Source organism: Colius striatus, chromosome 2 (assembly GCF_028858725.1).
Source record: "Colius striatus isolate bColStr4 chromosome 2, bColStr4.1.hap1, whole genome shotgun sequence".
NCBI classification, from domain to species: domain Eukaryota; kingdom Metazoa; phylum Chordata; class Aves; order Coliiformes; family Coliidae; genus Colius; species Colius striatus.
Genome location: NC_084760.1, coordinates 91,735,194 through 91,761,134, shown reverse-complemented (window position 1 = coordinate 91,761,134; position 25,941 = coordinate 91,735,194). Strand labels below are relative to the sequence as shown.

Here is a 25,941-nt window from a genome sequence, read left to right as displayed (position 1 = left end):
TCCGCCTGTCAACGGGGAGCAGCTGCTGCCCCGGGGCTCGAGCCGGCGCCGCGCCCGCTCCATTGGCTGCCGATGACATCACCGTCCCGGCGCCCGGCAGGCCGGCCGCGCCCCCGGCCCCTCCCCGCCGCCCTCCGCCGCGCCGCCGTTGGCCAGCGCGGCCGCCCGTCGCCGCGCGGCCCGCCCCCGCCGAGCCGTACATTTACGCGGTAGCAAAAGAGAAAGTAACGAGGATGGTGCGGGCTGCGCGCGGGACGCGGGGCGGGCTGCGCGCGGGTCAGCGGGCGCGAGACGCAGCGGCGGCGGCGGCCACCACCGTGGCGTACGGGGCCGGAGCGCGCCGCGCCGGTAAGTCGCTGAGGGCGGGCCGGCAGCCGAGCCGCGGGACCGGGTGCTGCGGGAATTCAGGCAGGGTTGCCGCCGGGAGCACCGGCTCGGCTCGGCTTGGCCCGGCCTGGCGCGCAGCGCCGGTGGCAGCAGCCCCGGGTCTCTGCGCTCCGTGGCAAAACTTCAGTTTCTCGCTTCGCTCGTGCTTCGCTTCGTTGTTTCACCCGTCCCCAGCTCGAGGAGCGGGGTTATCGCCCTGGTTTTATTTATTAGTTTAAACTGCATCAGGCGAAGGCGCTCAGGGCTTGTCTGACCTTTTTCTGAATAGCGAAAAGGGACGAGAGGGAGATTTAGGAAAACAAAAATAGGCTGGAAAACCTTCCCGGGGAGCTTCTGCCGCCGACGGGGCCGCTCCGCCCGGCCCCGGGACCGCCGCCGTCCTGCAGGCGAGCGGGTCGCGGCATCTCCCCTCGCTTCGGAGGTACCCGCGGCTTTACTCCGTCAAGCCGTGGCTGCCGGGGGATGGCAGCGACCTCAGGGAGGAGATCCCGCTGTTTTAGAATGGGCATCTCACTGTCGCTTATCAATGAGCCCGGTGCGGAACTGGATGGGGAGGCAAACCGGTAATGCAAGCGTTCGCCTGCTTTTGGGGATTTGAGGGAGTTGGGTGAAGTTGCTGTGAGGATGTGTTTTCCTGCGAGAGCTGCTGCTGTTCTGAAAGTTGCTGGGGAAGGCACTGTCTGGGCTTGCTGAGGTTGTTTTTTCTCTTGTTGTCTTCCCTCCCGAGTGTAAAGGGGAGTTTTCTCATCCTTTGTGCTGCCCCTTAGCAAGTGGCGAGGCAGAGGTTGGTTGGGCTGTGACCTTGGCTGTATTGTAGAGGAACCCTCTTTATAGAAGCTGTGAAATATACTAGGGAAGAGGGAACCTCTGTCTGTAGAACTGCTGGAGAACAGCAGCCTTCCAGGGCTTGGAGCTGGGGGGCTTAACTAGGGCTGGATTGACCTTTAGAAGCTCCATGTGCATGCTTACTTTTTTGTAAACATATCTAGAACCTAGTTTTCTAGCTTTCTCCTGGATGATTTTTAGTTTAGCCTTATGTGATCAAATTTGTAACTGTCTCAAAGAATTTATTCACCAGCTAATTCTATCCCAGCTCATTGGAAAAGTTGCATATCACCACTGACATAGCTCCCGTACGTTCCTTCAGTAGTAGACTCAGCCCAGTTGTTGCTTCCCTCACAGTAAGCAATGGGAACTAGAGAACGTGCCCCATTATCAGTTGCATGCCTTCCAGCCTGAGGTTTCAGAATAGCTCAGTACCATCTGCATATAGACAAATGCCTCTTCCTGGGTGTAGCTGCACAGTCCAGTCTCTTTGCATGTATTCTGTGTGCCATATGTGCACATGCAGATAGCTGAAGTATTTGCTGCACGATTGAAAGGATTTTTAGCAACTACTGTGAGCTGATAACTGTCAGAAGGGGTTGGTACCTCGTTACCCACGGATGTTGGCCGAGTAAGTTGCTGTATCTGTAACCTTATGTGATTTTGTGATCTGTTTTCATCACCTTTCTTTTCTTCCCTTTCCCTTATTTTCTTTTGCAGGGTGATCTTGAGTTCTTCTTAACTTGCTAGTGCTCAGCCTCCTCATGCCTCCATCTCCTTTAGACGACAGGGTAGTAGTGGCACTTTCGAGGCCAGTAAGACCTCAGGATCTCAACCTTTGTTTAGACTCGAGCTATCTTGAATCTGCCTCGTCTGCTGGTGAGAGCCACTCCAGTCTGCTTGGCGCAGCTGTCGTGTCCCTAAAGACTGCTAATCTCACGTATATGCCCTCATCTAACGGCTCTGCACGCTCCCTGAGTTGTGGATGCAGCAGTGCCAGTTGCTGCACTGTGGCAACGTACGACAAGGACGCTCAGGCCCAAACTCAAGCGGGCAGCAGCACCCACGCCGGAGCTCCCCCCGCCTGCCCTGCCAACCAAATGGTCAACAGTAATGAGAACGCTGGCAGCCTGAGCCCGCTGGGCGGAGTGGGGAGCCCAGTCTCGGGCACCGCCAAGCAGCTCGCTAGCATCAAAATCATTTACCCCAATGACCTGGCCAAGAAGATGACCAAATGCAGCAAGAGCCACCAACAGAACCAAGGGCCTGTCATCATTGACTGCAGGCCCTTCATGGAGTATAATAAGAGCCACATTCAAGGGGCTGTCCACATTAACTGTTCTGACAAGATCAGCCGGAGAAGGCTCCAGCAGGGCAAGATCACCGTGTTGGACTTGATCTCCTGCCGGGAAGGCAAGGACTCCTTCAAGAGGATCTTTTCCAAAGAAATAATAGTTTATGATGAGAATACCAATGAGCCAAGCAGAGTAATGCCTTCCCAGCCACTCCACATAGTGCTGGAGTCACTCAAGCGAGAAGGCAAGGAACCCCTAGTCCTTAAAGGTAATCTTCCTCTTTGCCCACACATAAATCTCATGGGTTTCTATGCAGTGCGTGTATTCTGGTGTCAGCCTTGCTGATGGTTGGACTTTGAAAGCATCCATTTATCACTAGGAAGGCCTGCGTGCCTTGAAGTCAGCAGTGGCAAAGCAAATGCCTTCTGTGGGCAAATTGTAGAGCTGGTCCCAGGGAGATGCTTGCTTTTCTCTTACTGTTGTCCTTGAGTAGCTGAGGAATTGCAAACTGGGAGCAGGAGGAAATGTGCTTCCTGGTGTCTGTCTGTGCAGACAAAGAATTTCCCCCAGTGCTTGCTCTGAGTATTTATAGCCCAAGGGGCAGAGGTCCAGGAGAGTATACGCCTCTTCTAGCTCTTCAGTCTGACCTTTACTTAGAAGCCTTATTTTAGTCCATATAAAACTGAACTCAGGGGTGCTGGAGATGGACAGTGGGAGAATAGAAGAGGAGGGGAGGAGAGAGGCCACTTGGTCTGAGACATTGCATCATGCATCAGTCAGCAAAACTTGAGGAGCAATCAAGCCTTGTTTTGGTTGTATGGGGTCACAATAATGGACAGAGGAAGATAGTTCATCTAAAAAGTGATATAGAAATGTTGTGTTTACATGTATGCACATTTATATATGTTTATACTTTTCCTGTAAAAGCTCTTGTTGTAATGTGGTGTTTTGTCAGTCCCCTAATGCTTTAGAGGAAACGAAACCCACCAATTAAGGCAGCATCCAAGCGCACGTCCCTTTCTTCACTTTGTTCTGTAGTTCTTATTTACAATGTTGCCACCCTCTATTTACTTTCCTTTCCCTGGGTGTTTTTGCCGTTCAGAGACATGGTTGGCAGAGACCAGCTGTGTCACTGAGAAACTAGGGAAGGATTTGTTGCTTAGCTCATAGTATATACATTTACTTTTTCTGTACAGCTTACTACTTCCAACCTGCACAATGTGACAGGAGAATGGATTGGACTGATAGTTTATCCCTTTTCCTCTGTTCAGTTTATAGGAGCTAAAGGGTCCTGTGAAATACTCCTCTGTGAGTGTATCTTGTGGGAGCTTAAAACTGCACTGAACTTTCTCCCCTCTCTCTCTGCAAGTGCATGGTCATGCTGGGCTTGCTACAGGTTCTCAGTATTCATTTATTGAGTCTCTCATCATGATGATAAAGAGGGAGAAGAGGTGCTTTGCAGAGTGAAGTTACTGCTGGAAGTCCTGCATTTACCGGTAGTAATTGTTAGAAACAGGCAATTTTTCAGTACCCGAAGTAAGATTCTGGCTTAGATGGAGCTACAGAACCAGCTATTGAGCCCAGTGGGTGCGTTGTGGGCTGCCCTTTCTCACACCTTCCAAGGGTGGACACTGCACTGAGTTTAAGTGAATGTATGCAGGATTGCTTGGGCCGTTTTTGGTTTTGAACCACTGAAAAATGTTAGCATCTGCCTCAAAGACCTGATTAGCAGAAATACCTTCCCCAAACTGTTCTGGTAATAGGTATGGAAGTGTGCTAGAAGATGGAAGAAGCCCAGATTGTTTACTTTTGGGATGTTTTGATTGGCTGGGTCATAGGGAACCTCACCTGGGGAGGTGTGTAGTGCGGAGCTCTCCCATCACCTTAACTCCCCTCCTTTGAGTGTAGCTCAAACAGAAGTCAAATGGAGTTGTGCTGAGCATAAGATAAAGCAGCTTTTAGGATGGCTGTGGTTAAGTTTCCGAGACAGAGGAGTGGTGCTGGAAGCGCTCATTATTTCACTTGTCAGATGGCGTTTTTTCCATCATGCTTCAGCAACCGGGGAGCTGGCGTGTGCACACGCTTGGATTTAGGCACTGAAATGAAACGGGGTAGTTGGGGAGCCATCCTCTGCCTCCATTTGTTATTTCGAGTGATTTCTGTTGCTCACTGCAATCCAGTTCTAATTTATTGCCGGCCCATCTGATCCCCTGTGTTGTGTTTGCAAACACTGGTTGCTAGCCAGGCTGTCCAAGTTTATGTCCCCCTGATCCGGTGCCACCGTCTCCATGTTTGGTGCTGCCTGTCAGCCCGTGGCCCCTTTGCCGTTTTCGTGGCGCGGTGTCGTGTTGTGGCCTGAATCCCATCGGCAAAGATGAGGGTTGAGTTACAGCTCTGGCTTGCAGCACACCAGGGTAGCAACGTGGCCCTGCATGCATTTGGGTTTTAGGTGCCTGAGTCTCTTTAAGCAGCAGAGAAACTCTGTGCTGTTTCCAAAGGCCAGACTGTGATCTATAGATAAATGTAGGTATGAGGAACCTTATTAGGCTCAAGTTAAAAAGAGGTGGCCTGATTTATTTTTAATGTAGTAGACCAATAAATAAACTAGCACTGTGACAAGAGAGTGTTGAGGTTTTATGTATGCTGTGGTATGGGGGTATTTTAAGACCTCTGTTTCTCTCTTCCTGCTCGTGCCTCTGCTGCTTTTGTTGCAATGGAACAATTTGTTGTGGTCATAGATGTAATATTTACATAACTTTGCTTTAAGTTGTTTAGAAACAAAAATTTGCTTATTTATTTGTCCATAAGGCACAACAGCACTTGAGAAAGCACAAACCTCCTATTTTTAAGCACTTCACAGTGCTGCTATACAGGTTCTAGCCGCCTAAGCTGCCAGGGCTGAAGCTGCTACCCAGTCTATGTGTGTACAAAGTATGAAGAAGTCATGTTTGCCACCCCATGGCCACACACCTTCATCCTAGACCGTGGTATTGCATGCTTACTGAAACCTGAATGTCTTTTTGTGGATGCTTGCTTTTTATTTGATAGCATTGGGAAGGAGAAGAGGGAAAACTGATTATATGAGTTCAGCATCCATTCTGCTTGAGGCCAATGGCAAAGCTGTTGCTGAGTTTGGGGAGGGAGAGCATGGTGGTGCGGTCCAGGGCTGGTTCAGTAGTTCTGGCCCCCCCTCCCTTTGCTGGGGTTGTGCTCCCTTCCCTCCTGCAACCCCAATGGTGAGGCATCTCAGCCTTCCCCAAGCACCTCAGCTGATAGCAAAAGTGACCTGCAACCTTTCGGGGCTAGGGTAGGCAGGGGAGTTATGTGCTTGAGTTTGCTACTGGGACTTAAAAACAGGAAGTGGGAACTTCATTTGCATTCAGATAAAAAGTATTATTTTCACCCAGAATGAAATGTTTAGGTTGGAGTTGATAGTCTTTTTTTTCAAAGTTAAATTAAACCTACAGATAAAACAAAAATGCCAACCTGAAGCCTCTATGTGAGCATATTTCATCAGCTTTTAGCACAAGAGACGTTGCCTCTGTCTCTCTGCCTGCTGTCAAACGGTATTGTCTTCATCCTGCCCTTCCTCCTCTGCCTTCAAGGCCCAGCCCTGGGAGCCTTACAAACCTGCTGCAATGTTGTATTTAGCTCTTGAAGGCTTCTGCACTTGACTGCAGGGAAACATCAAAAGCAGAGGTCCAAAACATAATTTGGCAAAAAGTCCTTTTTCTTTTTTCCCCCCTATTTGCTGTAAGCTGATGGCTGGACTACTGTGAGGGGGATGGGAAGGAACTGGCTGGTGGCGATAACAACTGGTTGCTTCTCTGTTCTTGTTCCTGGTCTGGGGGAACTTATTTATGCTCTTTTAGTCTCCTTATTGCTCATCTAACAAGAAAATAAATTAAGTGACTCGCTCTTGTTATAGTGGGGAGTATAAGACCTGCCAGCAAATCACTTCATGCTTTCAGCCGTGGTCTAAGAATAGCTTCAGATCTCTTGCCACTCTGAAGTCGTGTATCAGTGAAGTTGAAGCCTCAGAGGTACTGAGACACTTAAAGGAATCAGTACCTGTTTTATGTCTTCCCATGGCTTGTAAAGTCCTGTGATCAGCTACTTTTGGGAATACCTGACCTGGCCATAATCTGTTGCAAATATGTTATTAATTATATAATTTAACAGTGTTGATATTACTTGAAACCCTAATTGAATTACACTGCACAAGTGTATTTGAGAGTAAAACTTGACGCAATGGTTAACAACTCCAGCTGACCAGCAAAACACGTGCCTGGCTCTTATTTCCATCAGTGATCTCCAGTGAATAATTATTAGGTCATGGCTGTAATAGGGAAATGTGTATTTTTAAGTAATGTGCAAAGTGTCCAACGGATTTAAAATTTGTGTTCCCTCTGGGGCCAGATTTCCTCTGCAGCACACTCACTAGGGAAAAAACTTCTGCTGACCCTGTTAGGGCTGAGATTTTGTTTTCAGGCTGATGACTGTAGTTTAAAGTATCTTTCTCCACTGGAATGATAGTCTTATCGTCCATAGCACTTAGAAATTGGTTATGTGTGTCTGTACCTTTTGCATATAAACTGGGACAGTAGTGTGGCTGGAGACCAGAGTCTCATCTGTACTTTGAAGGGATACTTCTGTAGAGGAGTGTACCTCCTAAACTTTGCCTGTTCGACAGTAATGGAAAGCATAGCATTTATTCCCAGACGATGGCATCTGAGAATTCAGAGTGCTGGCTTGCACAGTGTACGTCACATTTTAACTGCCCTTGGAGGCAAGAGAGCAATGACACTGCCTTGGAAAGAGGAACAGGAAGGAGATTTTTTTTTTTTTAAGCTCTCCAGCTTCTCATACCCTTGAAAACCAAACTAACGGTCAAGAAGCAAAGGGTTACATTGGGAAAATATCCTTGATGCTTGTAAAGAAAAATCTGTCTCTGGTTCTTTTTAAACTGGGAGGACATCCCTTGTGATGTTCCTGGTAGGTAGATGTTGGGTTATAATTAGCTGAATGCCTTGTGTGCTGCCCTTACCTTTATCCTTATCCTCCTGGAAGTGAGACTCTCTACTAGTAAAGAGTTGCTTGCTAGTGTGTCTTTAGGCTTTTTATTCCCAAGGTGAGCATAGCCTTTTTGAGAGGCTCAGGGTGGAAGAATAGCTGTATTTGAGGTTTAAGTGGAGTCTGGATGTTAATCAGTACAGATAGACCTTGCCTTTTAGATCTATATGTAGGTTGTTTTCCTTCCAGAACTGCAGCTGCCAATGTTTTTAAGGCTCAGGAGCACAACAGTTTTTTGGTGAGATTGCCTTGACTTTATGATGCATTTGAAGTGGGAGATCAACCACTTGTCTTTGGGCTATGACTCCTTGCTCTGTGAAAAGCCACATTGTAATTAGATTTTTTTTTTTAATTTATGCAAGCAACTCTGAAATGAAGAAATGCCACAGGTAGGAGCAGCATGCACACAATCTTAACATTTGCTCATTTACCAGCCAACCAGGAGGGAAATATTTCTCAAATATTCAGCATGGGCTTGCAGGGCTATAGAAGCTGTACTGTTTGAAGACAGATTACTGTGTAATCTGTGAAGATGACCTAATGCATTGTCCTTTTGTGTGTAAAATAAGATCATGTGTGGTGCCTTGGCCTTGTTGGGAAGTCTCTGATGGGCCTGGTAGAGCACTGGCTACAGGAGGCATCACAAGGCTGACGTGAGTTGTTGTCAATGGTTGTTTGCCTGGAGCTTTGCCTCTAGCTACTCACCTGAATCCGTCTTCAGTGTTTTTTAAACACCTCTGTACTGTAAACATAAACATTTTGAGGTTGTTACTAACTTTTTTGAGGTGGTTGTTTTTTGAGTTTGTTTGGTAAGCTAGGGCTTGAAGAGCAGTAGTAGATATCATGAATGTCATTTGACTCGTCTCACCTAAAAGTCAGAACTGTCAGAGTCTGATGGGGAGGAGGCTGGATAAAGTTGCTGTCTTGAGCACTGCCATTTGCCTCAGCTTCATCTGGCAGACCATTCACCTGGTTTTAATCCAACAAATGTTGTTGGTTGTGGTGGTAAACGTGTGCAGTAGTGTGTGTGGGTTTGACCACTGGCCCTGGCTGTGCCTCTCAATGTGTGCTGTGTGGAGGCAGAATGGCAGGGCTGCTGTGAGCAGGAGACGTGGAGGAGTGCAGTGGGGTTGTTTTTGCAGCTGGGGCTTATGGTCTATGTCTATGGCCAGTTGTAGCTTCAATAGTTGAACCTAGGGAGTTTGGTTTTTTTTTAATTCCTTGCAGCTTTTTAGTGTAGGAAACTTTGCTTCGATTAATATCTCTGATTACAGCAACCTCACATCTGGAAGCATCTCAGTCCACTTGAAGCTGGTTTTTGTATGGTTCTGGAACTGTACAGCAGCATTTTAGGACCTGAAGAGGGTGAGTAGATAAGAGAACTAAGTCTCTCTCCAGTGTTCTGCAGAAGGGGGATAATCTACCTTGAGGTATAACCCTCTTCCTGGGAAGCAGGGCAGTCTTGGGGCCAGGGCAGCTCTGGTCAAGGCCATGCAGTGGTTATTCTTTTGTTCTGTGATTAAGCGCACACACAAATGGACTTGCTGTGAGGCCTTGGACAACTCATCTTAATCTATCTGGTGTTTGTCTTTTTATTTTCTTCTGTCCTTTGCACACTTTGTAACACTTAGCTCATCTCTCTTGTTACCATTAGTGTTAAGTGTGATTGGCCCAGGTTCATTCACAGCCATAGTAGTGCCCTAAAACAACACAGCTGCCTGTTGCAGAAAGTGGGAGATGGGCTTAGGAGCACCTGCTTCCCTCTTCACTTAACACAGCCTTTTTGCCAAAGTAATTAACTGTAGGCTCAGATTTGCCTCTAGATTAGTTTTGTTCTTTAAAAATTTGAGATTCATTTTCATGTTCCTTACTGCTTGGGTGAGCAGGTTACCTCCTTTTTATTTTTTTTTAAAGAAAAGCCCTACTCCCAGTGAAGAGACCAAGATCCAGAAGGGGCACAAGCTTATAACCTCCTGACACTTGTTTTTAGTGATGCCCCTAAGAGCCAAGATCCAGGGTAATGTGTGCAGAGAGACCCAAGCCAGCAACTCTTTAGGGAACAACTGGGACCTTGGAGGTCTTGGTGCCAACGAGTCCCTCTTGTCCTGAAGGAATGAGCCTCTGACTGCTGCTGCTTGGGGACACTGCTCACCTTGTCTACCTCAGCTGCATCTGCAGCTCCCTTGGCTGAGGCCCAGCTGGCCCATGTGTCTTTGCATTGGGGATCTGGGGTTATTGCAGTTGGGATGACTATAATCTGTCATCTCTTGCTGCTGGGGGGCCATCAGTGTGCACAGTGGATGGGAAGGCTTTGGAGCCACTGCTCCCACTAGGATTAGGTGCTGCTTTGTGCATATGCATTGCTCTACTGCCAGTATAATGTCTTTCAAGGAGGAAGTGGAAAAAAAAATAAGAGAATAAAGTGATGTGAACATGTTGATTCCAGCTCTTCTATTCTGCGCCACCTTTAAAAAGTCTACAGCATGTCTGTGTTAATTCCCACTTGCTTCATTGCAACAGAGAACTGCTTCTAATTAAAGGTAACGAAAAGAAGAACAAGTGTTACTACTTGTGCGCATATTAATTGTAATTATTTTATTTTTTACAATGACCTAGAGATTTGGAAAACAGAACTTGTAAGCTTCTGTTATATCAGTCAAATTGATTGTCTCCAGTTTATTATGTGATATTGAGCCTTATATAAGCTGTTGACCAATAATGTTTTAAAGCAAAACAGTTGACCTGCACTGTGTTGGTGATGAGCTGTAATCTCTGCTAAGATAATGGGAGTGTGTGTATTGATGCAAACTAAGAATAACCCTTTTGCTGCTGCTTAGAAATTGCTATCATACAAAACCATTTAATGTGATTGTTTAATGTGAGGTTAATCTTAGGTTCATAGGTGTTTGTGTTAGTCCTGCAAGGCAGCATGACTTCTCTGAGGGATAACACAGTGCTTGTGCTTCCTGGGAAATGTTAACTCACCTGTGAGAATAAGGAGAGCTGGGTTAGTTTTGGTCTGAATTAAATGATTCCTTGTTCCATTGCTATTTAGCTCTGAATTCTGTAAGTATATCTTTTCTTCTTCCCTTGACTCTGGAGTATAGGGATGCAAACTGGGTCAACTTTCTCTTGCCCTTTGGAAGGTATTTTTAGGGTCTAGCCTTGCCTTCATGACAGTTCAAATTGAGATTTAAGAGCTGGCAGGACTTGCCCTGAAGTTTGAGCCATTTGAAGCTGTCTTGTGTCATGCTAGTTCCAGTAGTTTGCTGCTTTTATTTTTGGACAGTGTGACACTGGGATATGTCAGGACAGCACCCTTTATTTTCTCTGAGTTTTCACGTGCTTTGAAATACCTTGCTGGAAAGTGTCAAATCAGAGATGATGATGATGATGATGATTGCTGTTGTTATTATTATTATTAATAGCAATGAATCTTTTTAATCCTTTTGGCTAGAAATTATTATTTAAAGTTTAGATCTAGCAGGAATGGATATCCCTCCCAAACACTGGTGTGGTATATCAACTCCCTGTTTTCCTTTCATACTAATGCAAATATTGCTGGTGTTTCTGAGGTGGAGGAGCGGTGGTTTAAACTGGAAAGGAGCCTGTGTTCCCCCTCGGGAGAAGCAAAGCAGCCTGCTCTGTCATTAGAAAGAAGTTGTCCTGAAGAGGTTGCCCTTAAAAGGGTAAAGTGAGCAAATGAGTGGCTGAACTGTGAAAATGTCAGTGTTCTCTAAAGCATGTGAATCAAACAAAACTGTCCACTCCTACGCATCCAGGATTACGGATGTCTGACACGGTGCTGCAACCCTTCTCCATTTTCAGACGTTCCGAGCCAGAGCTCTCCACATCACCCTTGAGTGCCATAGCACTGGCTGCTGCCTGTCTCCAGGCCTGGCAGGCTAGTTGCTTCAGGGATGCACATGGACAGGGAGAGAATTGGTAATAGTAACTGGTTATTGTTAATAACATAAAACAAACCCCTGACGTTTTCAGCAAATCTGGTCTCTGCTACCTCTGTCTATGAGAATAGACCTGTAGCTTTTGTCAATATAAAACCATTTGTGGTGTCTTTTGTAGTTTCTGTTCCCTCCCTCCTCTCTTCTCCTGCTGTCTTTGTACATAGCTTTAGCATTTCTTGATGACCTTTTTGTTAATATGATTTCCAGTGGGAGCATTTCACAGTAGAAGTATGTATTCCTTCAGGGTTTACGCTGACATTTCCAGTGATTATTTAATTGGACTTTATGTTAGCCTACATCCCCACGGGAATGCATACTTTTGCTATGAGAAGTTGTAACGTGTCTAATTTTGAGTTTCTGCTATAAACGCTTGCCCTCCAGGGAGAGTAAGGCCAGTCCTCATCTGGGGCTGCAGAGTTGTCACTGTAGTGTGTTTGGGATATGGGATTTCTTGTCTTATTCCTAATTACATTCTTGTATAGCTTTAATCCTTGTACTAAAATTGAGAGCAGGCCTTCTCTTTCAACCTTTGTGACCACTCCCCAACAATGCTGCTGTGTGGTTTGTTTTCATGTGAATACTTCTACCCTGCTCCTTCCAAATGGGCAGACTCTGCACTCACTCAACGAGACTTCCACTTGCAAGCTAAAACCACTGTCCTCAATTTAGAGATGTGGTCCAGAAGTATTCATGGTGGCTTCTGTACAGACTGATGAGTAGTCCAGAAGTTAGTGGCATCTCTTGGAAAAACTGGTAAGGTAGGGAAGGAACATATGGGATTTGCATGGGTAGCCTGGACATAAAACTCAAGATCTGAGGAAAAACTAAGTTTAAGACAAAAAAAATCCCACAAAAAAACCCACCCCAAACTGAAATCTCAAGAAAGGTTCCCTAGTGCCAGGTTTTTGTTTTTTTAAAAAAAGTGTTTGTTTCTAATTGGAAGTAATTTGGATGATCTAGTGGTCCTCAGAAGAGAAGAGGGGTGAGAGCTAGTGGTGAAAAGAAGCTAGTCATGTGTTGAGGTGTGGGAGGCATTGAGAGTGACAATGTGGTTGAGAGCAGGTGATGGTAGGATGGGAGGAACAGAGAGAAGAGCTGGCAGAGCCAACATCTCTGGCAAAACCCCATTGAAGGAGGGGCTTTTGATGACGTCTCTCCTTCCTCCCTGGGACATATCCTTAGGACAGTTGGCTGCACTGTGCCTCATGTCAAATCATGAAATAAAAGTATTTGAGACAAGAGACTGTAAAGGCTGATGGGAGAGGATGTGCTGTGGCAAGGAGCATGAGCCATAATGAGATGAATTTAGAAATAACATGCAAATGCAAGCGTATGTGACTTGATGCTTAGGGGAAACCTTTCCTCTTCATCTGGTGTCATGCTCTTGACTTCTAAGGGGACCTCAGAGTTTTGGTCAAGGATGTGCTTGTAATTTTGTGTACAAACTGACCTCCCGGGGTAGTTCCCACATGGAAAAAACCTGACCTTGCGAGTTCTCTGGAATGCATGGGTTTTGCCTTTTTTGAAGAGCTGTTGGCAGCTCAATTAGAGGAAGAGACTAGATTAGATTGAGTGTATCACAGTGGAAGTTGTTCTTTCTGAACTATATTTACTTTTTTATGTTTGTGTAAAGGCTAATCTTTTGTGGCAAAGCTGATGCTGAATGCTGTGTGGGCAACGGAGAAAGAAACCCTGCAAAGAGTTTTTAAACCTTCTGCAGACAGGCGAGGCATATGCTCGCAGGACCAGAAGGTCAGACCTATTTTACTTGCAATTGAAGTGAAAAACTTTGTTATGCCTTAGATTTTTTTTTTTTTTTTTTTTTTTTTTTTTTGGAAAATGAGAAGGCAATGTGAGTCTTTGACATAATTGTGAATACTTATGTTGTAAAAGGATGGATTTCTTATTCCTGTTTAATGGCAGGAATGGTAGTGTGTAAAGCAGTCCTGATGTCACTGTGGTCTCTTTGTACTGCAGAAGAATGGGCTCCCATTTTTTGTGCTTAACCTTGAGTAAATCTCCCTCCAGTGTTTTATAATCAAGCAAACAATAAAACCCGAATCACAATTTCCTTGAAGTCAAAGGAGCAGCTCCTGGTGTCACCTGACTGAGTGTGGTCTGAGGGATCACCACCTCTTTGGACAGAAGGGAGTTACCCTTCTCAGCTTCCTGCTGTGTGGGCCAAATACAATGTTTGCAACCATGTCTGAGCTCGCTACAGCAGTGAGGACAGGCCCTGAGCACTCCTCAGCGGTAGTTGTGAGGAGAGGGACATCGGTCTTGGACAGCAGGAACACTCAAACAATGGCCTCCTTGGATTAGCTCTTATCACCTAGAAGAGGCTTAGGAAGTGCAGTTCTTTGCCACAGCAAGCAGAGCCCTGCTTGGACAAGGAAAGTGGCTCTGTCGTGTTCAGGAAATTTGAACACCCTTCTTTCAGTACTGCAGGATGAATGGAGAATGACCCCAGTATGCACAGTGAACAGTCTTTGCTATGGCTTAAATGGTGTCAGCAACAGCTGTGGCAAAGTGTGGTGGCTAGATTGTCCACTAGAAGGTGGTCTTAGCTCTTGTGCTCTGAGTGCACCCCCAGTTCCTCCGTGCACTCCCTTGGTACTTGTAGACCTACCCTACACTTGCTGGAAGCTAAGGAATTACTGCAGAAGAAATATGGAGAGTTAGATGCTTTCTGCTATTTTTATTCTGTGTCATCTTGGAGTTGGAGGTACAGTAGTGGGCCTTTACTTTGGTTGTGGCACAGGTAAAAGATCCTTTGTGCACAGCCATGCGCACATTCTGCAAATGTGGCAGTTTTGGTCAGTGGCAAAAAGAGATGGTCTGGGTGGTTGTCCACATCTTGGGAGTGGATTTGTGCTATACTGTCTGAGTCTACTTCAGCCTATAACAGAACCTTTTTCCTTGGTCGAAGGAAGTAAGCTGAGGTCGAGCTTTTATGCTAAAAATGTACCAGTGCTGGAGGAGAATAATGTCCTTTGGAGTGCCTTTGTGCTGGAGCTCACTGGTTCACCTTGCATGGGAAAGCACTTCTGCCATAGACTTATGACCCAAGGACAAGGCATCACCTCCAAATAAGCTCAGCTGGCCTCAGCCCTCTGTAAACCTGTTCTGTGAAGGTCAGCACAAGGAAAACAAGGCTGAAGTCAGTGTGGACTGTGGCCTGAACTGAAGGGGAGGAAGGAATATGTGTCAGTAAGAGTAAAAGATAAACAATGCTCAAAGGTAAGTGCATCCCACTGAAGCATGGTGCTGCATACAGTCCTGCCCGTAGTACAGAAGCAGTCTGAATGCTGATGTTAAAGTGGTGGTGGCTCAGCACTGATGAGCCACCCTGCAGCAGGACCTCTGGGCACCAATGGTGGCATGACAGGAGGATGGCCATGGGTCCTGGATGCTCCTGCCAGGCTGAGGAAAGGCATAGCACTGGGTGGGCAAAGCGTCTGGACAGTACTTGGACTCTATTTTTACGTGCTGGAGTCACGTTTGCTTAACCTTGAGGCATCCTGCACTTTGAATCAACTTGACACAAAGTCATCTGTTCATTAATAACACAGGAGCAGTTTAATTGTTGTCTTAGTGGAAAAATACATGAGACTGTCATCAGCTGTTGCTTCTGGCAGTGCTTTTTGCAGTAATGTAAATAAATGAGGTCACAGGTTTAAAGGAACAGGCTGTGCTTGCACAAATTTGAAGTGTCATCTTAAACAGATATTCACCAATTGTTCAGATATCTCTTTCCTGCTCCCCAAATGCTCCCTGAAACACTTCAACCTTAAACATGCTCAAATGCAGCTATGGAGGCTCGGCTTACTGTGCCCGTACTGACAGGGTACATGCTGAGTGGGTGTGTAACAACTTGGCTTCATTCCTGAGCAAGTGAGACTTTTGGTGGCCAGAACCCCAGTATTGCCAAATTCTCTGCTGCTCCCCCTGCAGAAGCTCAGCAACTCAAGAGGAGGGCAAGTTACAGACCAAACATCTTTTCTGCTGATACTTCCCAACATCATGGGATTTCTGCTCCCGTTGCACATGTGCATTGTTTTGAGATGGCTTTGTGGTATTGTAATCGAGGATAAGCAGGTCCAGAAATCTGCCTGGACAGCTTTGAAAGCTGTATAAAAGGTCTGTTTGTCTCCTGGGACCACGTGTTCTGTCTAAATGTGGATCCCACATCTGCAGTCTGTCATGTATAAAAATATGTTCCTGTTTGTAATTGCAGCAGGAACACCCAGTACCTGCCACGCTCAGAACAAAGCATAGCCACACTGATGAGGTAATGCAAAGGTACTGCTTTATGGTAAGGGTATTTCATGGTAACTGCCTCTCTATAAGCTCCCTCTCTCTCTGTAGAGGGAACAAGGTCACTTACTTCCTTTATTGTGGGGTAAGAGCCTGTTTCCAGATAGGAAACATATTGCAAATCTACCAAAACACATGTAAACCCACATCCTAGTTTGTATATAGTCACACAGCCATGGAGCAGCAGTGATGGTTGAAAGAGGTGCCAAAGAAGACACAGAGGAGGAGGGCGGGTGTTACTGTACTCCTTGTACTTTAATTCTCAGTCTTCTCTGGGGAAAAAAAAAAGTTTCCAACCAAACAACAAAAGCTCAACAACAAAAACAATCTACCTCAGTTCAATAAAATGCATGTGGGTAATGTTTGTTTTTCTTGCTTACTTTGAAGATGATTGTTCCTAGTGCAAGGTCATGGTCCCATGTTAAAGCTGCCTGTCTAGTTCCTGCCATTCCTTTTGTGTCTGTTTTGCATCGTATTTGCCCTCGTCCAGTGGCAAGTGACAGACACAATGTTTGGCATGATTTTTATGCAAGCACCATGCTGTTTGCCCTATTTTATTTGTTCAGAGCTGCTGTGGCTTTTATCCAGCCACTCACCTGGCCTCATAGAGCTGATACAAGCCCTGGGCTCCTGACTGCCTTCTGAGTTGGGAAATCTGTGTGCAGCTGCTACTTGGGTGCTGCTCGATGGGGAATTTTGAGGAGTATTAAGTGAAATGTTTATGGGCACATGACTGCAAAGAACTTGAACAAACAATTGTGAAAAGGTGAAGCATGGACAGTGCTGACTTGAAACTTCCTAAAAGTTTTGAGATCTTAGACAATCTCAAGTCTGTAGTTGCTCACTAACTGATCTGGAAGGGTAGGATGCAGTGATAACTGCAAAAATATCTCAGTCTCGCATCAGTGGTGATCAAGAGCTGTCTGTCTTCTGATGTGTTTCACTAGATACTGGGCAAGGCTATTTGCCATGAAGGGTCCTGCTTCATGGATTTATTTCCTTATGGAAGAAATACCTTTGGATTCCCCAGGGTTCTGGGCATCCTCGCACATGCATCTTCATTCAGATTTGGGTAGGTTCAGCCCCCCTGGCAGCTGTTTTGGAGCAAAGTGTCCACAAAAAGCACTTGATGTTCTCCACATCAACGTGCGGGATACATCAAACTGCCTGGGCAGTTCAGACTTTTTGCCTTACTTTCGTTAATAAAGTTATGAGATATGTTTAAAGCTAGAAGAGACAGGTTATAAACATGACAGTTCATTTCTGTAGAAAGGAGCATTGGTGGCTTATCTAGCTGCTGGCCTTTTGGTTTGTCACTGAAAGTGACTACACAGCTGGGTCTAGGCTTCATGGATGTTGTTCAAACTGCACTGCTATGTATGCTAATGGTCTTCCCTGGTGGATGTATTCTGTTGCCTCTCTGCTTAGGCTTCCTGTCTATGATGAAGGCTTCTTGCATTTTGGAAAAAAAAAAAGCTACTTTTAAAATGCAGTTTGGTTTTTTTGCTAGTGAGAGGCTTCAGACAGTTTGTGCTTCTTTATTACACTTCCTTTGTATCCCAGATTTGGGAAAGCTTGAGCAGCTCCAATGACAAAACAGCTTCTGGTTCAAACATGAGTGGAGGCTATGCATCAGTGCCTCAAGCTTTGTCATGATCTGGAGTTGCTGTCAGTAGCAATGATAAGTCTTGGTCCTTGCTGAGTTTAGTGAATCAACTCTTAGACCAGGCATTCAGTACCTATGGGTATAGCCTCTTCTCTCCAACCTCCTCTATTGCACAAAAACTTTAAAAGCTGAAAGACCACCTGCTTGACAAAGGAATACAGATGCACTTTAATGTACAGGGTGTTCACATTTATGTGGAAGGTCCATCCCTCTGAGTCTTTCTGACTGGTCATTTTTGGGAAGTAGTCTCAAACTTTAGGAAAACCTGACTATTATGAGCTCCACTTAAATTATGTTACTACCTCATAAATCAGCTAGGAGTAAGGATCATGGGTGGTGAGGGTGATGAGAGTGGATTAAGAGAATAGCACTTATGAGGTGTCTGGATTCTGTTTTGGGACTTGCATGACTCTTAGAGCAGCACAGATCCAAGCTAAGCTTCTCCTTTTGGCTTTAGAGTTCATCTTCCTTCCCTGAGTACATCTTGAAGTATCTTTTCTAAGCACCAGTGTTCTCATCCAACCCTCCCTTGCTTACGTGTCTAGCCACTTCAGGTTAGTAATCCCCTCCCCAATAACATGTTGTCTCAGAGACATTTGCTCTGAGTTGCTTGAGTACAGTACTTTAAATATTTCTTTAACTGACTTTTTAACTCCCCCACTCCCATGAACGAGGAGAGCGAGAATTGGGGTGGATGTGCATCTCCCGTGTTGTGTATTTGAGGTTACTTTTCCCATCCTTTTGCCTGATGCTTCTGATGGGATGATGAGGACTGCCCTGCACCTCTTGATCTCTTCTGGGTATAGTGATACCAGATGAGCTTTGCTTAATGTGATGCTCTCTTGTCCTCTTCTTTCTGCTGTCATTTGCTGGATCAAAGCTCACACCGAGGAACAGTTGGTAACGGGACTAATAGTGTCTTCTGGCCAACAAAGCAGGCAGAGGCCCTGAAAGGAGGACATAGGTGGTAAGGAAGGAGCTCTAGACTCTCCACTTCTGCTGTATCTTACAAGGTGGCTGGTGAAGCAGGATGGAGTCTGTCACACCGTCACTGTCTGCCCCTGAGTGGTGAAGTAATGGGATCCTGCCTCTGCTTATGACTGCTTACTCCTGGAAGGCTGCAGGAGAGGTGGAAAGTGAATGTTGGCTCTGGAGTTGCTAAAACAAATTACTTTTCATGGGTTTTCTTGGGACTCCCAGCATGTTCTGGTTATTATTGAAACGGCAATATTTAATGGTTTGCATGCCTATGCAGAGGGATGGGATCATGGTTAGGGCCTTTAACCCAGACTCTAGGCTGGTGCCGTCAGTTTGAATGGGACTTCAAACATCTTTAGCTTAGGGACAATAGTCTTATCGGCTTCCTTGAGTGGACTGAGAAGACTTTTCAGACCCTGTCAAGGCCACGTGGTGCAGCTGGCAGTCGGACTTGGTTTTTTGTTCTTGTTCTTTTTGCCATCCTGCTCCCCTGTTGTCACAACTTTGCGAGCAGATATCTTTAAGCCAGATCTGTTTGCTCTGTGTTCTGTAAACAGCTGACGACAAGCATGTTTTTAAGGTGAGGGAAGTATTCTTGTGTCTTGGGAGCAATTCCAAGACTTCTGGGAAAATGAGCTACTAGCAGCATGTTAAGAAGTCTGGACTTTAGAAAGGACACTTGTATTTGTGGGGCTTGGGTGGTTGTAACCTAATCTGGATGCCTCATGTCTATAATGTACTGTGTAGGGCACCAAGATGGTCCCTGGGTGGGTCCAACCCTATGGGCAGGCAGGTGGACATCTGGAGTTGCAGGACTCAAGATGTAGGCATTGAAGCCCTTTGCTGTGTCTGATCCAGAGCCCGTGTGACACCATGTTTTGTGCTGTTTTAAAATCTTCCTTTGACAGATCACTCTGAAAGACCGTGGAAAAGACAAATAACCTCTTTTTAAAAATAACATTACTGGGATGGTGACATTCAGCATTTATTTTGGCAAGTATAGCTCTTTCTAGTAACTTCAATGTAGCTCTCCCCCCTCCTGGGTTGTTTTTCTATGTTTTTGGCTCACATCTAACAAAGTGCAATTGAGTCTGAGCACTTGGCCCATCCCAATGCAGTGCATGACTCCACGTATCCTGGTACAACATAAATGTGTGCTTTTCCAGGCAAGGCCAGGGGATGCAGGGGGAATGTCGAGGTGGGGGATGCATTTCTCCTCTTTTTGCATCTTTCTTTTGGAGGAGCCACCTGTTAGCATTACATCAGCGGCTCCCAGGAACACCGCTTCCTACCAAAGGCCTTACACAGAGTAGTTCTTCTCGTATTGTTTGCGCTCAAAGAGCTGATGTCATGCCAGCTGATGTCATTGTGTGCTTTGTGTAATCACTATGGAAACCGGGCAGGTGGGGAGCCTGGGGCTGATGTAATTGCTGAATGAGGCGTAGAAAGAAAGTCTGCTTCTCTTGCTCCAGTTGTGTGGAGCCGCCCTCCTGAGGAAAAAAAAACAGAGAGAGGAAGAAAAGATGGCTTGAAAAAGCTGTCAAGATGTGCAATAGAGCCAGGGGAGGCACCAGCCAAGAAAGTGGCTTCTCCCACCCCTTTGGATCCATTTCCCAATCTGTATTAATGTCCTAAAAATAACTCGTCGTAGATATTTTCAGGCAACTGGGGCAGGAAAAGGAGAGCTGTTTGCCACATCTTCAGTGAGCACCTCGGTTGTTTATTAGACTACAAGGTTTTCTTTTGTTGGGGCACACAAATGTGAAGCTGGTTTACATACTGTTTCCCCAGAGCAATGCCAGTGTGAGTTGTACTCACCCCTCTTTGGGGTGTTGGATGGAGGGGTTTGCCCTACACAGACAGGTAAAGCTAAAAGACTATGGCTGCTGTGTCTCTGCTCCTCTTTGGTATGCTTGTAGCCCACTTGCTTATAGTTTTGGTGATGTTTTCTGTCTTGGAAAAATGCCTTTTGTCTTTTTTGCTTTCCTCCTCCCATGGGTTTGTAGGTTTGGTGCTGCACAGAGCCATGTTTGTCTATGAGTCTGTTCCTGTCAGCCTCATGGAGGGGAGGACAACGTGTGCTGCTGACTCATGCCACCTGTGCTGCTGGTGGCTGTGCCCAGCACCCATCACCGTGAGAGTGCTAGTAGAGACAATAGAGCCAGTCCTGGTGGCCCCAGCATGCAATCTGAAGAAAGGTGGGCCTTAAGCATCACTGACCTTGGGGTGTCTAACAAAAATGTCTGCTTGGTTTCTCTTCCTAGGAGGACTCAGCGGTTTCAAGCAGAACCATGAAAACCTCTGTGATAACTCCCTCCAGCTGCAAGAGTATCCTGAGGGGGGAGGAGGGGGCGGTGCATCTGCTGTGCCCCCCACGCTACCTCAGTCCATCCCCACCACGCCAGACATCGAGAACGCTGAGCTCACCCCCATCCTGCCCTTCCTCTTCCTTGGAAATGAGCATGATGCTCAGGACTTGGAGAAAATGCAGAGGATGAACATAGGCTACGTCATCAATGTGACCACCCACCTGCCCCTGTACCATTATGAGAAAGGCATGCTCAACTACAAGCGGCTCCCGGCCACTGACAGCAACAAGCAGAATCTCAGGCAGTATTTTGAAGAGGCTTTTGAGTTTATTGGTAATTACCCTTGACTGGAAATACTCCTGGGGTTTTTTAAGCTGTTGTAAGAATCTAGAGTGAGTTTTATGCTTTGCCATCTACCATGGAGGCTGCGTAAGGCCATATATACTTCTGTTTAGGTTGTCAGAAATTCTGGGCACCTGATGTTTCTACTTGTTGTCATCTCTGGTGTATCCAGTTAAGTGGCCTGAGGGGAATGGTTTTTCTGTTAGTGATGCCTACCTCCCGGCTTCCATATTCAGGAAACCCTGGAAAACTTAGACTTCTCCTCTTCTTAATTCTTTGCATTCCTAGTTTCCACAGTGGCTTCCAGACAATTTTTCACAGTAACTCGTCCTAATGATGACTGAGTCTTTCCTAATTTAGTTTCATGGGAATTGACAGACTTCCATGCTTGTTCTACCACTAGATTTATAACTTCAGAATGTATGTGTGAATGAGTGGATTGTGATGAAAGCTTGGGGTAGAGGCTTATATTAATACCTGGGGGCTGTGTGAGAGAGTTTGCCACAGACATGCAGAATGTTGGGGATTGCTGAAGAAAGGACCCAGCAACATTACCCACGTTGCTCTGAACCTCACTGCAACCCATGCAGCCAAGTTTAGGGGTACATTAATTTCTGGTTGGCCATCTAGGCTAGGGCCAGGTGGTCTCTTTAAGCAAGACTGGTTAGTGAGGACATCTGCATGTCATGCTGAAAGCTGTTGTGGACCTTCCCTTGCCCCTTTGTCTCTGAGAGCACAGTTACTGCAGCATAGTGAATGTCTGCTTGCACTTTCCCAGCACAAATACCTGTCTTGAGAGGTTCTCAGAAATATCTGGGGACACCCACACATGATGACATATAATCTAATTTTCTGCTGACCCCATGCTAACGTGTGCAGAGCTACGTTCCTCCCTGTCCTCAAACCATCAATGTTTGTGGCCCTCTGAGTCATAGTGTGTGTCTGTGACTCCTGAAGCTCAAGCCTGCTTGTGCTGGCTCTCTGGAGGTGCAGATGGGCCTCAATCATGGGATTGGGTCCCAGGAGAGGAGGTCCAAGCTCAGCATATTCTTCCTGAGCCCATGTGCCTGGGCAGGAGCCTGCTGTCCTGAAGCAGACAGCTCACCAGTCCTGTTCAGCTGTGTTTCAGTTGGCGGGAGGTCATTGTGTGCTGATGCACATAGTCTGTAGCCATGCTGCTTTAGTAAGAGTGAATAGACAAATTGCTGCTTACACATCAGTTTAAGTGGAGCACAGTGTTAAAACTTGATCCTCACCACTGAGAGCTTCTACCAGGAGTCTTTGGGCTTGCCCTCTAAAGTACAGAGGAGTGAAGGATCTCTACTTAAAACCAAATTTTCCCTAGTGTTCCTAAGCCAACCCTGGCTCTACCAGTAGTGCTGTTAGCTCTCCAAGCTGCTGATGGCTATGTGCATGTGAAGGTAAATGCTCCTTTTTGGGTGAAGGGAAAGCTGACTCTGGGGATGGGGGGGGAGGAAACCTTGTTTTGACCTTTTGGGAAGAAAAGCTGGGTCAAGAAATCCAATAAGACCTTACATTTTGCATCTCCCTATCTTGTTGAATTCAGCAAGATAAGCTTAGATAAAGAAACTGCAAAGCTCTGTTGAGGTCTTTTGGTGATGGGAGATTTCTGCACCCAGCATCCCTACTAACTGAAGGATGAGAGCTCTCAGAAACCACTAAAAGATAGTGTTTGGTTTATGACCTTACCAAGGGCAGAGAAAGCAGCCTTGTTCTGAAAAGGTTTACAGAGTGTTTCAAAATCCCCTTTCCTTTTTAGTAATCGCAGCTTGAGGGTCTGTCTTTGTTTTTAATAAATATTTGTCCACTGAGAGTTTTTATCCATACCAAGTTTAGCCAACTGGGGAAGTAACTAGTTAAAAATTTCCCTTCCTCAGGGTAAACTTTAAATTGCATCTGAGAAGATTTGGAAATGTTTAAATAGCAGATCATTTGCCTGTGTTTCTTTAAATATGTCTTGGAAAAAAAAACCCCAAAACCCACAACCAAACTCAGGTTTAGCTAAGACTAAGGCCATAGGAAGTGAAATCATCAAAGACTCTCTGGGAAAGTGTGTCAAAATGTGCTGGAGAAATGAATCTTTCTGAAATACTAACTGGCAAAAATGTCTAGAGGGAAGTTGGCTTAATTTATGCTTTCACAATACAGGTTGAACGTGTAGGGTAGGGTGAACCATACTATTTGGGGGGTTGGATTCATTCCAAAACTTGCAAACTAAATTCATGCTGCTCTTGCAGATTAAAACAAAAGAAGTAGATTGAAGTGTCACATCTTGGCAGTTTTATCTCATGTTGTAAATGCAGGGTGTGAGAGATGAGGATGGTATGGTGTTGACTCTCTTCTTTCTCATGTCCTGTTAGCATGTGGTTCCAGGGGCTTTGCCTCTCTAAATCCTGCCAAGGTTGCACCCCTCCTAAGTGATGTGTCTTGGTGAGTGTGTGTGAGTGTATGTTGTTTCCCTCCCTCCTTCCCCAGTTTGTCCTTTCCCCATTGCTCCCAGTGAATGAGAAGCTCTAGAGGGGCAGCATTCAGCAGAATGTGGTGCTGTGCTCAAGTTGCAAAAAGACGGGTGACAAATCCCTTTTCACTGAAGGTGACCAAGTCAAAACATACAGACATTGATAGGCAGAAATTGAGGATTTGCTGCAGCATAAACCAGATCCAGCTTCTGCTTGCACAGAGACACCACAACAGAGTGCCCCATCAGAGCTCATTTCAAGACCAGCTTTGTAAAAAGCTGAAGGAATAGGGCTTTGAAACAGATACAGTGTTATGAAATGAATCTGAAAATACATGTGGCTTTTGAAAAAAAAGTGGTGCCCTGCTTGGAAAGACGGGGAAGCTGAGATGCCTATGTAACGGAGTGGTGTTGCGACAGAGGTGGAGATGGAGCCTGAGCTGCCTTGTCGTAGGCCTTGACTTCCTAAACAAATGCTCCCTGGCAGCACACAGGAGCTACACAGCAGGGTCTCTCAGTGTGCAGCTTATCTGATAAAAGAGATAAAAGTGAACATGAGTATTTTCAGTATTAGACTGGCCTATGTGTTTCACATTCTGTAACTCCCTCAAATGGGCTGGAGGGGAAGGGAAGGAGATGCTGCTTGGTTTATAATCAAGTAAAGGGACTCTTCATGTTAAGTTACTCTTTACTGCACTGAGCTTTTTCTAATTTACAAACTGGCAAAAAAAAATCTTACTTTCTTCTATCTGTCTTGTTTCCAGAGGAAGCTCATCAGTGTGGAAAAGGTCTCCTTATCCACTGCCAGGCTGGTGTGTCCCGATCTGCCACCATAGTTATCGCGTACCTAATGAAGCACACACGCATGACCATGACAGACGCCTATAAATTTGTAAAAGGCAAACGACCAATCATTTCCCCTAACCTTAACTTTATGGGGCAGTTACTGGAGTTCGAAGAAGATCTAAACAACGGTGTTACACCACGAATCCTCACACCAAAGCTGATTGGCGTAGAGACTGTCGTGTGATGGCAAAGCTGTGAGGAGGCGGTCAATGAAGGGGTATAACCTATTCTTCACCTGATTTGGGGCAGTGATGGGTGGGTTGTGGGGTTTTCTTTTTAGCTTTCACAAGGGGGGTTTTGTGGCAAACTTTTTGTGAATAAAAACCTTTTTTTTGTAAGGAAAGGTTTTTAAAAGATTCAAGAACTTCGCCCTGTTTGGGATGCTGTTGTGATTTCCTTCCCAGACGCCAGCAGAGCAGGGAGGCTTTGGAGCAAAAGGAGTACTTTTAAAAATCAAAACAAGAAGAAGAAATACTGGGCTTTTTTTTTTTTTTTTGTCCTTTTTCCCTTCTCTCCAGCTACTTGTAGAGTTTATGGCTAAGTAGTCTGTGCAGGTTCATAGACTGAAGGAAACCTAAGTTGAAGATGAAACACAAACAGCCAAAACAAAGCAGAAAAAAACCTTCCTTGAAATATAAGGGCCTTCATGGTGCAAAGGCTTTGCTAAAGATAACCTAGCAAAATACTCACTGATGCAAAGGAAATCAGAGCAGCTTAAAAAGTCTGCAAGGCACTTTTCACACTCCTGACTCAAACTAAAGAAGAAGAAGTATTTGGTGTGTTTCATGTTCCAGTTCTATTTTTCTATTTTGGGGTGTAGGGTTTTAACAGTAAGGGACTTTGATCATTCTATGCCATATGCCTTCACTGGCTTCTTGTGCAATAATAATTTGGGGTTTGTTTTGAGTGTTCAAACCAATTAGAGTTGGCTGCCCACTAATAATAATAATTTTTGAAGTCTAATAGTGCAACGGCAGCTGGCTTGGTTCAGAAAGGATAATTAAGAACAATGATTTTGTTCCTTTATATGGTTTTTGATCCTGGTTACAGTGCCATAAACCTTGTTACATATGTATATCAGAATGTACAAAAATTGAGAACGAGCAAAGTTTATTTAAAACTATTTTTCGCACAAAATATCGGTGTGTTTCAGTTGTCTATGTAAAAAGAATTTGATTATAAAACAAAAAATCTTTTGGAAAATGTGTGTCCTTTTATTTCTTTAGCAATTTTCCGTTTTCTTTCCATCAGATGGGTTTTTGTTCTGTTCTTTTTGGTTTTTGTGGGGTTTTTTGTTGTGGTGCACATCTTTCTGACAAAACTGATATCTCTTGGCATTTCCTCTTCAGTGTTTTGTTCCTGTCCTCTGCTAGTGGAATATGTTTTCTTTATTTTCTGCTGTACTCTTGCATCCTTGAGTTTCTGTAACTGAATTTTTCCATCTTGGAAGCACACCAAT

The 25,941-nt window shown here is 45.4% G+C and overlaps 1 protein-coding gene across 1 annotated transcript; it reads left to right on the top strand.

The window, feature by feature from the left end:
• Positions 1 to 233: 233 nt before the first annotated feature.
• DUSP10 (dual specificity phosphatase 10) lies at positions 234 to 25,685 on the top strand. The gene is made up of 4 exons (XM_061991468.1): positions 234 to 348; positions 1,933 to 2,775; positions 20,771 to 21,148; positions 24,401 to 25,685. The coding sequence occupies exons 2-4, from the start codon at positions 1,977 to 1,979 to the stop codon at positions 24,664 to 24,666; spliced, it is 1,443 nt and encodes a 480-aa protein (XP_061847452.1). The 5' UTR covers positions 234 to 348; positions 1,933 to 1,976; the 3' UTR covers positions 24,667 to 25,685.
• The last annotated feature ends 256 nt before the right edge of the window (positions 25,686 to 25,941 follow it).

Excerpts from the sequence above, each read along its gene's own strand:
- DUSP10 (XM_061991468.1), top strand. The coding sequence starts at position 1,977 with ATGCCTCCATCTCCTTTAGACGACAGGGTAGTAGTGGCACTTTCGAGG. Across the intron at positions 2,776-20,770 it reads GGAACCCCTAGTCCTTAAAG|GAGGACTCAGCGGTTTCAAG; the intron begins GTAATCTTCCTC and ends TTCTCTTCCTAG. Across the intron at positions 21,149-24,400 it reads AGAGGCTTTTGAGTTTATTG|AGGAAGCTCATCAGTGTGGA; the intron begins GTAATTACCCTT and ends TCTTGTTTCCAG.